The sequence below is a fragment of the Anthonomus grandis genome, chromosome 4, assembly GCF_022605725.1.
Source record: "Anthonomus grandis grandis chromosome 4, icAntGran1.3, whole genome shotgun sequence".
In the NCBI taxonomy this organism is placed as follows: domain Eukaryota; kingdom Metazoa; phylum Arthropoda; class Insecta; order Coleoptera; family Curculionidae; genus Anthonomus; species Anthonomus grandis.
In genome coordinates, this window is record NC_065549.1 from 4,862,193 (window position 1) to 4,875,195 (window position 13,003).

Sequence of the window (13,003 nt, forward strand, 5' to 3'; positions counted from 1 at the left end):
TTGTTTGCTTTACACCATATATCAGTTTTATTTATTTAATCTTGCAAATCAATACAATCATGGATAGTAACAATATTTATAAAATGTTTTAAATTGAGTCTCGGGTATTTAATGAGTTTAGCAAGGTCATCAATAAATATCAGAAAAAAAGGGGACCTAAATCCCTGTGGGACACCTGAGGAAAGCTCGTAACTGCGAGAACGGAAACCTTCAATTTTTACGAATTAATGGCGGCTAGTTAAATAAGATTGTACAAGAGCAACCAACTTATCCGAAAATCCCAAGTGATTAATTTTACAAAGAAAAGTTATATGCTCTAATTGATCAAATGCCTTCTGAAAGTTTATATAGGCTACATCAACTTGGCCAAACTGATCCAGTGTAGATACTCTGAGAAAAACAAGTCAAGTTTGTATCACAAGACTTTCTCTGCATAAATCCATGCTGATCTGATGATATAAAGCTTTTATTTTGGGAGTGTGTTTGATTTAAGATTTGATGGAAAATGCACGATTCAAAAAGCTTAGAAAAGTTGCACAAAATCGAAATAGGCCTTTAATTACGCAGCTCCGTTGGATTGCCTTTTTGAAAAACAGGTATGACTCTATCGGTTTTCCAACAACTTGGAAAAATACCAGTTTCAATAGATTTGTTGAATATGAAAAGAAGTGGCTCGGAAAAACATGTATGCAATTTTTTACAACAAAGCTTGGAATGGAGTTAACATCTACAGTTAATTTGTTTTTAATTTTTTTTAGAGTTACTCGGTTCTGCACAAACACTTTAAAAATATGTTAAAAATTCCTTAACAATAGCTTTAGACGATCAAAATTCTCTCTATCCCCATCTTTTAAAGTACCAGGTATTCCGGATTTTCCCTTTTTCATCTGGATAACTGACCAAAGCTGTGAGCTGTCATTATCGATTTTTTTATTAAATTCTTAATACGCAAAATTTATTTGATTCTTAAATATTGTTCTAAAGACTTTAAAATGATTGTAATCATACTTTTTATATCTTTTAAAAGCTGCGTCCTTTTTTCTAATTAATGCAATAATATCCGATGTATACCATTCAGGATACCGTTTTTTTCCTGTCGATCTTCAATGGAACTGTGCTCAAAAAAATACTGTTTAAAATATCGTAAGGGATATCGCAAGTTTGATTAACTGATCTGAGTGCATCATAATTAAAAGCATTGCGTTATATAGCATTGGAAAATTAGCCTTTCGAAAATTAAATGTCTTAGGTCCATTTTCATTGAGTTCAAATTGATTATAGTGTGAAAAATTGCATTGCATTGCAGTTGATATTTATCAACTTTTAATAATGAAAAATCATCTTGAGCAACAGAACATGGTCCATTAGATATAATAAGGTTATTAACCTACCATTTGAATTGAGTATTGTATTGAACTGAGTGAAGTTTAAAATATCAATAAAATTAAATTACGATGCTATAAGTTAGCTGCAGGGATGTTAAAACTGTTGATTGTACAGCACTGGTGATACATATTGAGGTCTTTGTAAGCCCGAGAAAGTTGTTTGTACACCAATCGTTGTAAGAGGGCTAAACTTGGTCTTCTTTGTGTAACAATGCCAATGATAAGTACACTCAATTTATTTCTGTGACATGTTTAACTTCCTTTACTAAAACACAAATACTGCAGTTATTTGGTTAAAGCTTTATGTGGGATAATTTATACACTATTTTCAAGAACTAGGTAAACAGCAGGGTGCACCAATTTACTCTCATAATTTTATAAGGTAAATTTAAGAAGTAGCACAGCAAATTTGAGCAGCATAGGGGATCAGAAAAGGTGTTAAATATATGTATAACTCGTGATGAGTTTAACCGTTTTTTCCTAAACATACCTCTGATCTTACCAAACCCTAGATTGCTGCTGGAAATATAATTCTAACTTGCTTAGTTTGAATATGTAAGAACAAAATTTATGTTTTTTTTTCTCTGTAACAGTATTGCTGTTCATTCTTGTAATAATAAAATTAACTGTAATTGCAACCTAAAAATACCAAAAGTTAATGACATCGTCCTTGGACTACATATATGTATAGACCAACATCGCAGATGGGACATGGACTTCGAAGACATTAAGGCGTAATATTTACAAATTTAAACAGCTAAAAGGCTTTTTTAGTATCAAAACACTCAAACGAATATATCAAGCATTAGTGGAATCGGTTTTACATTATAGTCTCTGTGTCTGGGGAGGTGGTTGTGACAATATTATGATAAAATTATGATAAAATGAAAAGTTTGCAAGTTGTTTATTAAGATTATCTATGATAAGTCAGGAATGTTCCTGCCTTCTGAGCCTTTTTACATTAACATCAATAGTAGATTTTGAAACGCTATACATTTTATCTGTCGTATTATTTAATCATCAGGGAAGAACGAATCATCAAATTAGAAATCACAATTTTCTAACTAGATCTAATAGTAGTATACATTTCGAGATCCTAACTCCAATATAACTCCATCTATTTAGAATTTATCAATCTCTCAATTTGGAAGTTAAAAACAAATAAGTCAGGGAATATGTATTGGATAACAGGGTAGCAAACAAAAACGTGCGAAATTAATAACGCAGTTATAGAGTGAGAAAGACGAAAAAGTAATGTTTTAGGACCGGCTTTGCTTTTGTTTATTGTTAGTTGCCGGTGATGTGTCTTTTATTTGACTATTTATATAAGTGAGTTGGTTCATGACTAATCGAGTTTAGGTTTTGTATATTTTATTCAAGTATTGAAATATTGATTTTTCTTTTAAAATAGCATTTTGTTATCTGATGCACAGCGAAGCCCTTTAGTTTTTGTGCTTTAGTCCTATGGAGGAATTTATAAAATTGGAATAGTTTTTTAATGTATGTAAATGTACTCTTGGATGCCATATTGACCCATTCCTCTCTTGAAAGGAGATTTGAATTTATGATTCAATAAGGGGAGAGCCTAGCATTATAAACCTACTATATACGGTATTCTAATAAAATTGAAATATAAAAAATAAGGATCCATTAGGTCTAATTAAAAGGGAGAAAAACTTATATATAAAATTCCTTAGCAATTTTTTTAATAAAGCGTATTTTGCCTATTTTATTAAATATTATACTGCCACTGCCTTGTGGTGCATTTCTATTGGAAATAACTGATTAATTGATCTGAATGCCAATTTTCCCGTTATCCTGATCTCTGTCACTGGACGCACATGCCACATGCCAAATTGTAGAGAAAGAGAAATTTGCACCAGCAGTTTTTTTCAATCACACTCCCATGATCCAATTGCCCTCACCCGAACGAGGGCAATGAAGAATATCCGGACGCTCCTCTGTCACATGAGTCAATATCTCCTTGAAAATGAAACTTGTGCATAATAAAAGATTAATACTAGTAGATCTGGTTTTAATAAACCCATGCTGTTTTCCATTGAATATACCAAAACAATAACTGTTTCATTTTGGAATAAAGAGATACTCAAATAGTTTGGGAATTCCACTTTGAATGCATATTCCTCTATAATTTTCTACAGAAGTGCCAGAGGAAAGACTACTTAAGTAATAACTTCACTTCTAGTACTCAGATCGACTTGATTTTTGTCTTATAAGTTTCCTTGGGAATGTTTTCTAGCTTTCGTTGAAAAAATCATTAAACTCGATGTATTAGAAGCTGTTTTATCCGTGTTTTTGAAAATCGTGTCCAAGAGTCAAGTCCAGAGGAAAAACCGCTTCAGTCATAACTTCACTTCTAGAGGTCAAGGTATCTCAAATGTCTGGAAAATAAAAGAACGAATCCGAAAGCTTGCGATAAATTCGAATATGTCTCTAAAAGCCTGGAAGAAAATTGAGATAATGTCAAATGCCTCGCAATTTTATTTTTTTATTGTAAGCAAACGAAATAGTGCTACGTTAATATCAGTGTGAGCGATATTCTCTCTCTTCTAATCCTTTGTAGGTTCTTCATATAAACTTGAAAAATATTTCTGAAAACAATCTTATCATCCGGATTATTTTGTATTTATTTGTTATATTCTTCTGTGTGTTTGTAATGTGTAATAAATAAATAAAAATAATCATACGACTTGAAAAAATAAAAAACTTAAATTTTCTTTTACAAATATCTTTTATTAATTAAATTAAACTACAGTACCATTGTTGCAAAAACTCCTATAGCTAAGCAAACAACTAATTGTCTATCAAACGTGAAAACTATTTATGTACAAATTAGAGCAATTTTTACGAAAAAAATCCCTCACATTGGTCATAAATTTCGTGCATACATATACAGAGCGTCCCATGTTTCATCTTGGTAATCGTGACATCCTGTATATAAGCTCTTTTTTAATAAAAAAATTTAGGACCAATATATGTCAAACATACAGGAGAAGGTTTTTTAATTAATAATAAAGCTTATGTTCTCCATGTATGTAAGACCTGTGCTCGTATCTAAAAACTATATAAAGTATAATGCAAAAAAAACATGAAAAAGCCCTTAAACTACTAACAGATCAGTCAGGTATACAAAAACTCTCATGTACTTCGTTCACAGCAAAAATATTTCAAAGTTCTCGGGCGATCATTTAAAACTGGAGCGGTGGTTCATGTAACCGTTAAACTGGGTGGCGGATAAGACCTTATCGATGCTGATTTTCCGCATTTTCGTACAAGTGGCCAACAGGGCTCCGCTTAGGAGACACATCACGCCGCATCCGAAAGCCAATAGGGCCGCGAACCATCCCGATCTAAGGCAGATGTTATTCGGGTCATTTGTCCTAAAATCTGAACCAAACAAAAAAATTGTAAAGAAATTATATATATTTAAACGATGGTTTGATAGAACGGGTTTACCTGTATAAGTGACATTTGTTTCTTGGTCGGTCTCTCCCTCTTGCAGAACCGTAAGGGATTTGAATAAATTCACGTTTTCCGAGAGAGGAATCGGGGCGGCCGTACTGCTGTTGCCCGACTCGATGGCGCGTCTTTTTCTTACGTTTTTTATGTTTCTCCAATGGCAAGCCTGACTCTGGAAATGTAGAAAAAGTAGATTTTTGTCAAAATGACCTTAATTGAACCTTGACTCATCCTGTATTTTACACTTCTCCGAGAAATGAACGCACCACTTCAATAAATCATTTTTTTTTGTAAACAGGCAAAGAATAAAAGATGAAATTTCCCTAGATTTATTCTACATTTTATTAGTAATTACAGCCATGTGTCAACCATCATCCAGGTTCAAGTCCAACAAAAGAAATAAATAAAACTGAAAATTCTAAGAAAAGTAATGTTAAGAAAAATATGCAAAAATTTACTAGCGAGTTATTTCCACCTGTACCACGTATAACAGCCTTACATGGTCGGTTTATACTTAAAATTAATTGCCGTATTTCATTTTGGTCTAATTCTCTCCAAATCTGGATCAGCCTCTCTCCCACTTCCTGTAAGTTGATTGGTTAAATCGGTGTCGCTATTAATCGCCACAAGTTGCTCCAGGAACTCCAATATGTACCTTTCAGCTGTAACAGTTCCATTTTGTATGATCACTAGGTCCGTACGTGCGGTTAAAGAAATACCATCCCACACCATAACGGATCCCCCACCAAATAATGTGTTGTGTGAGAAGTTACACTGAGCACATCGCTCGTTGGGTCGTCGCAACACACGAATACGTCTGTCATTATTGGACAAATAAAATCGGGATTCATCAGTAAATACCACTCGTTCCCAGTCAGCTTCTAACCAACCAAGCGGTCTGAAAACCTTAAAGTGGACATTGGGATTCTACAGGGTTGCGTATTGGGCCCGGTGTTGTTTCTTTTATTTATTAATCCCTTGCCTCTGGCAATAACACATAGTGTCATCAGCATGTATGCTGATACATCTGCGCTGGTCCAAAGACATAACATGGAAACAATTGATGTATCTGCTGAAAAAGCCTTAGAGGAACTTATAGCAATTGGTTTATTTTAAATCAACTTTACTTGAACAATAAAAAGAATATGCTAATTACATGGTTTTTCATGCAAGTCATAGTCAAATAAATAATTTATGTGTAACCAACGATAACGATTGTTTGGAACGCCAAAAATCAGTTCAGTTTCTTGGCTTCACATTGGATGATTCACTTTCTTGGGAATCTCATTATGCTGAGTTGTCGATGAAGCTCGATAGTTTATGTTATGCCATTAGGAACCTTAGGGTGGTAATGGAAATTAATCAACTAATTTGTCTATACCACGCTATTATACACTCACGTTTTTTTTTACGGTATTCAGCTCTGGAGCTGTATGTCGCATGCTCGTCGAGTTTTAATTAGCCAAAAACAGATTCTTAGGTGTATTGCCGGAGTATCACCGATGACTTCTTGTAGACCTCTTTTTAGGGAATAAAGAATTTTGACGGTCTCGTGTGTGTATATATTTGAAGTTTGCTTATATTTTTTTTAATTTTAACTCCTTTACTATTAATTGTAATTTTCATAATTACCCAACTCGTTCTAGAAATGACTTGTCCATGCCTCATAGCAGGCTACTTATTTCTAAAAAGATAGATAGCTATCTAGTCGATTAGGCAGTTAAGTATTATAACTTTTTTAACGATGTAAATGCTTTCTTTTTTTTTTCACCTTTTTTTGGATGTGTAATGTCACTTTACTTTTGACTATTTTAACTTTTTTTGTAATATATAGTATAAGTGGATATTTTCAAATTTTTTGTTATCTAGGTAGTTAGCATTATTTTTTTTTAGGTCTAGATTATAACATGTAAAACTGTGACGAAATCCATACACTTTATGTCTATTTTTTTGGATAATAAAAGTGTTGATTTGATTTTCGAATTAACGTGTTCTCTGGAAAAACGTAGCCGATGCTCTGCAGGGCGGCGTTTCTAGGTGTTAAATTGTATTCCCTAAGTCGCTGGCGAACAGTTTCAGTACTAATTTGTATAGCATGTACGTCTCGAAGGTGAATTTGTAGACTTCGATGTGTTACAAAACGTTGTCGAAGAGCAGGAATTCTTAAAAAGTGATCTTAATTAGGGGTAGTTACCCAGTTTCGTCCTTGTCCTGGTCTGCGAGTTTGATTCCTTGTTTCGAGGAATCTTTCTAACATCCGTGAGATGACACATTAAATCTACGGCCAATTCTTCGGTAACTCCAACCTTTTTCGTCAGTATCCCTGCTTGGGCACATTCATCGCAGGTTAAATTACGCGATTGACACTCCATAATAAACACAAATAAAAGTTATCAATAAATAAACAGTATTCGAGTAATAATACTTGCATATTTCTGTTTTGTTGCAAAAAAAAACTATAGCAATAAACACACTCAACAAATACCGAGTTTATGAAAAGCATATACCAGGGGCTTGCAAAATATAACATTATAATGGAAATATTTATTAACGCTAATAAAATATTTTAACATTTCAAAGTGGTGCATTCATTTCTTGGAGAAATATATATACACACGTCTGGTCACCTCGGGTCTTGAGTGCGGAAAACACCCAAGATAGAAAATGCCCAGTCGTGTATTTTAAGTGAAGATATCTGGAATATATTTCTTACCGGGCATCTGCCATGACACATCCGGACGTCGCATTCGATATACAGGGCGGGCGAGCCTGTAAATCGGAAAGTTTTCATGTAAGCGAACACTTGGGTCTCGAAAACTCCCGTTTCCGACCAGGATCCGCGGAATCTCGATATGAGTTTGTCGTCCACGGGACACCTAAGAAAATATAACATATAAACGCTCAGTCAGTTAAGGAATGTTCAGATTCGCAGAACATATACTTTAAACGATAAGACGTTTTAGACAGAGACCCTGTGGCTTGGCAAATAAAACTCATCTAGATGGCCATTGTTTTGGTGCATGTTTGTCATTGTCATGGAACCAACGATTGGTATTAAAAATGACACCAGAGAAAATTTACAAAAAATGTGAGATTTTGTTCCTTATATTTGCTGCTCCAAGACTTTGACCCCAATCAAATACTTAAAAAAGTGTTTTGCCTTCACTCAATTTACCAGGTAAGCAACTTTAGGAAACCAAAGGTGTGTCCCAAGTAACAATTTGTAGTCACCTAAGTTGTTATTACTCTTATTCTCACTTGTTGCAAGGTTGTTTTCAGTGCAACAACGACGTTTATTTTCGACCAAGCTTCGATGTACTGCCCCTGCTGTTTTTACAACGTATTTTCTTACTGTAGAGTATAGATGGTAGAAGTAGTAATTTACACTTAAAACAACGACGTGCAGACGTGCACAATTTTTCGAATCAAAAATCCAGTAAGAACAACGTTACTTCATCGTTAGCGAATGGGTATTACATTGCCTGATTGTCTGTATTGAGCATTTTTCGCTGCAGAGGCTTTTTGATACGTTAAGAATTTTAGAAAGAAGATGAAAAACAAAGGTAGAGAGAATAAGAAGGAAAAAATCTTCAATTCAACACAACCTACTTAATCTACATTTTTATTTTTATAATTCATTATTTGTTTGGAATTATTGAGATTTATTATTTTCGTTTAAGACTTAATATAAATATTCTGCAACTTACTACAGACGCAAAAAAAGGTTGCAATGGAAGCAAAAATGCCTACAACCAACTTACCTGAAGTTGATATGGAATATGTAGAATTAATGGAAATGGCGGGAGAAAGCAATGCAGAGGTTTATATTTATGTATGTTTCTTATTTATTTTGTGGTACAGTAAACTGCCTTCCGTTTATAAATAAAGTGCTTGTAGATGTTGCAAAAACGTTTAAAAAGTTAACGAGCAGTCACTGCGTAACGTTGAGACAACCAAAAAAATCTCTTTTAAATTGGAGTAAAACGTGGTTGATAGAGACAACGTAACAATGCAACGTTACGTTGCAATTTGTTATGTTGTCGCGTCGAAAAATTGCTAATTGTGGTGGTTCTTAAATATTATGATGTATATTTATATTTTACCATTTATTAAAATTTTGTATGTAGGTCCCTCGAAACTACTTAAGATAATTTGCAAACCTGAAAATACATTCATTGTTGGATCAAGAAGAATTTATTAATATTTTCCTAAAATATTAATATATGACTATTCTGCGCAAGCTATCTTTTTGATTTTCTGTGTTAATGTCATTTGAGTTTCCATACTAAGATTCTTTTTTAAACATATTATTACAATGAAAAATGAAAATATTGAATTTAAATTAGGGCGACAGACATTACTCTCTGAAGTGCACGTTTCACAAGTAAAACATCTAATTCCAAAAGCCAGGTTCCTTTATAAAAGAGCAGTAGAATTTAAAAAAGCAACCTACTTTGTCAAACAAATTACAAAAGTAGGTTACCGTTCAAACAAAGACTCTCTGCTTCAGAAAAGTTTACATCCTCTGAAAATCTGTTTTAAGTATGGATCGTATTCCGGCAAAATTTTTCGAACGTAAAATTGAAAATTCTTACAGAAAACCAAAGGGTAAACGGTACACACTAGACTAGAAGATCAGATACTAGCATGAAGTTTGTATAAGCAAACTCGCTGTGGGTACCATTTTTTGTCAAAACTTTAGACATATACCCCTCAAGAAAAACAGTTCTAAAGCCTCTTAATCGAATTCAAATCTGTCCATGTACAAACATGATCAAGTTTTTTCATTGATTGAAATGAATTTTCAACCATATCTACAATCAAATTGTCACGAAAGAAAAAGGGGTTTAGACAGACTCAAGAAGTAGCAAATCATGCTCAGGTAAGATTGCCTGGGTTTTACAGTTGCTGCGAGGAATCAGGCATAAATGGACACAACCTGTTCACTATATTTTGTCAAGTAATACTACGAAAAAAACTGACTCAACATCACAAGTAAGTTTTAATTAAAATAGCATCCAGAAAGTAGCTACATGAGATTATATGTATATATAAAGCCTATCAGCTTGATCCTTACTTAAAAAGCTTAAAACTAATCCCGAAAATTACAGATGTATGTTGTACAATTCACAAAATTGTACTCTGTGCAATTGCTGCTGCAATAAATGTAGATATTTGGGTTTTGAGGTATATTTATTGATAGAAATATTAAAATAATTCAATCTTATAATTAGAGACAACTGTACAAATAGAGAAAGGAAAAATCAGGGACAGATACAGCAGATCTTATAGAGTTCTTGGATAAACTTCTTGATACCCTAAATGGTAGTTCACTCATCAATACTGATTCTGGAAAAGGTGCTGTTAAAAGGAATTTGTATATAGGTATATTGTGGAAAAACTCCTTCATGTCTCAAGAATTCAAGAATTATATTTTAAAATTTTCAAGACCTGTAGATAGTCCTACAAAATCAGACTTTACATATTTGATACCAGGACTTTTAAGACCCCCTTGAAGAATTTGTTTGGTAGAATAAAAAAGTAGGAAGGATAAATATGATTATAATTGTAACGATCGCAAAGAATACAGACACAGCTGAATATTATTTTATTGACTGCTATTTATAAACCTTTATAGAACAAATTCTGGAGTTACAATAGGCCCAATTATTTTCAAAAGTCAAACCATTATTATTTAAAAAATGGACGAGTATTACTCTCCATTTGTAACTTTAATACATTTTGTTTAATTCATGAAATATTTTTTCGGGAATTATGTCAGTTTTTAAATAATAAATCAACGGTATTACGGCGAGGTTAGCAAACATATTTGAAAATCCCAGAGAAAAAAAAAAAAAAAAATGAAAACTTCAAGTCTCAGTCTCAAAATGTCTTTTTAATTATTCAGGAAACATGTCACCTGAATAATTAAAAAGACATTTTGAGACTGAGACTTGGAGTTTTCATTTTTTCTCTAGTTACGTAAGTCTCTTTGAGATAATGGACGAGTTCTTTCAATTTGAAAATCCCGCCTAAAATAGCATGTTCTTGCATAAGGCACCATTTAGTAATAAACGATGTAAGCGATTACTTTATTCTAGACCTATCGATAGATGTATCTAGGTGCCTCAAAAAAGTGCTGCTATTTATGTCTTTATCTATGATCGTGCTTGTTAAATTCAAAATGGAGGATGGACGCTTCAGCCTCTTCTTCTTCCCACCAAGTTTTTTTAACCGTCAAAAATATGAATTTGTACTTACCCATATTCGTCGATGAGTTGAATTTTCTTCGTGGCTCCGTTATGTGCATAGCAATCGTTTACGACAATATCGAAACCATCTGCAAAACAAATTATTTAAGTTTTTATACTTGGCTTCGTCTAATCATCGTAAGAAAGAGGACTATTAAATCATGTCTCAGCTTAATTCGCATTTCGATTTGCTTTGCAAAAGCTTGCTACAAGGTATTATATAGTAAGGAAGCACTGTTGCCGTTGGCTTTTTGACAAGTGACAGACTGACAAGAAACAATTGTTAATAGTGCTTGTCATGTCGCTCTTAGGTTTGATTGGCAGCGCCACACTGACATACGTCAACTGTTTTCACAGTACTCATGATTTGTGACTTCCGCACTCGAGCTCTCAGTTGACCAGATGTGTATACAAACAAACAGAATGTCTGATATTAAAGATATTATATGACCTCTACTTCTACTAATAAAACAAAAAAAAATATACAAGAATTGTTCACTCTAGATAAAGATTAAGAATTCGTGAGTTCAATCGATGCATCTAGTGTAGTCTACTTTTGAGAGTAAATTTTAATAATGTCCTACATAGATGCGGTAATAGTATGGGAAACAGCGAAAAGGTCAAAAAAACCCCTGGTAATCACCGAGTCAAAAGTCAATAAGGCTCCGATCATAATACATCTTAGCCTCGCGAAGCTGATATCTAATGCCCCAATTTCATAATACCCGGTTAATTCGCGAATCGAGAGCGATATGTAATTATGTAAAACTCCGTTTTAAACATTTGCATTATGTTCGTGCGCCAATTTGTGCCTAATGTGCAAATCGCCTTAAGGGGGCGCAATTCATGCCGCGATCATAATGAATAATATTAATCGAGAGAGAAAGAGAGAGAGAGAAATGAATGGAGAAACGCGTTATAGTTTCTCGTTTTTATACTCGAAATTAATGTAATTATTATAAATTGCTACCAATCATCGAGCAAGGGAATAATGGGAGGGCATTTACGTTTAACTGTTCTTTAATGTGGTAAAAGTGACTTACCGTATTTGCTTCTCATGTAAATAATAAGGGTCAGGGGATCACCGACCCTTACCGGTCCAGTTACCCTGTTGCCGCCTGTACCATATCCGTAACGGATTTCCATGTAGCATTCCGGTGGGGTTAGGGTGAAAACTACTGGATTTCCGGTTGCCACCCTATACAAAAAAGTGAATAAGATTACATGTTTTGTGCTTAGTATTTGAAATTGTCTAAGGATTTTAGGCACATCGGCAACCTCGCATATTATATCGCAGAATGCTTGACTTTGACATGAACGAGATTCTGTCAAAAGTTTGACAAAATGAGAAATTCGCTTTTCAGTTTCATTTTTCTTTTTGAGCTTTTTGGAAATTGTAGGTAAGTTGGCAATGTCGCAATATGATTTAAATTTGGGTTTTTGATTTATTGACACTTGATTCGCCCTAGTGTAAACGCAAAAATAAAAAAATTAGGATGATAATAATATAAAAATTTTTGTAACTTCATAGAAATTGTAAGCACGTTGGCAACGTTGCATTATACTTAATTTGTGACTGCGTTAAATGATTTCCGTCAAAGTCAGATAGGGATCATTTGATCGACGTTGCCAAAGTGTCTCAACGAGAATTTCATTTTCAGTCAATCAGAGTTTTATGATTTTTATGAATAATAGTTGGAATATCTCAGAAATTCTGGGTATGTCGGCAACGTTGCATCTATTTTTTCTATCAAAGCTTGACAGTTGAAGTTTTAACAAATCGCTGAATCTTATTATCGCTATTGCCAATTGAATGAAAAGTAAAAAAGATTATATGAAGTATTATGCTTAAAGGAAAATGGAATTTTCTAGACATTTTAGGCACAA

The 13,003-nt window shown here is 33.6% G+C and overlaps 1 protein-coding gene across 2 annotated transcripts in view; it reads right to left on the minus strand.

The window, feature by feature from the left end:
• Nucleotides 1-4,118: 4,118 nt before the first annotated feature.
• Nucleotides 4,119-13,003, minus strand: part of LOC126734841 (uncharacterized) — a 61,006-nt gene continuing 52,121 nt past the window's right edge. For both annotated transcript variants that reach the window (XM_050438617.1, XM_050438618.1), the window contains exons 8-12: nt 12,160-12,314; nt 11,127-11,205; nt 7,579-7,741; nt 4,863-5,037; nt 4,119-4,793 (exon numbers count right to left, since the gene is read on the minus strand). In XM_050438617.1, coding sequence (XP_050294574.1) covers nt 4,591-4,793; nt 4,863-5,037; nt 7,579-7,741; nt 11,127-11,205; nt 12,160-12,314 — 775 coding nt within the window. In that variant the 3' untranslated portion in view covers nt 4,119-4,590. The remainder of the gene's footprint in view (nt 4,794-4,862; nt 5,038-7,578; nt 7,742-11,126; nt 11,206-12,159; nt 12,315-13,003) is intronic.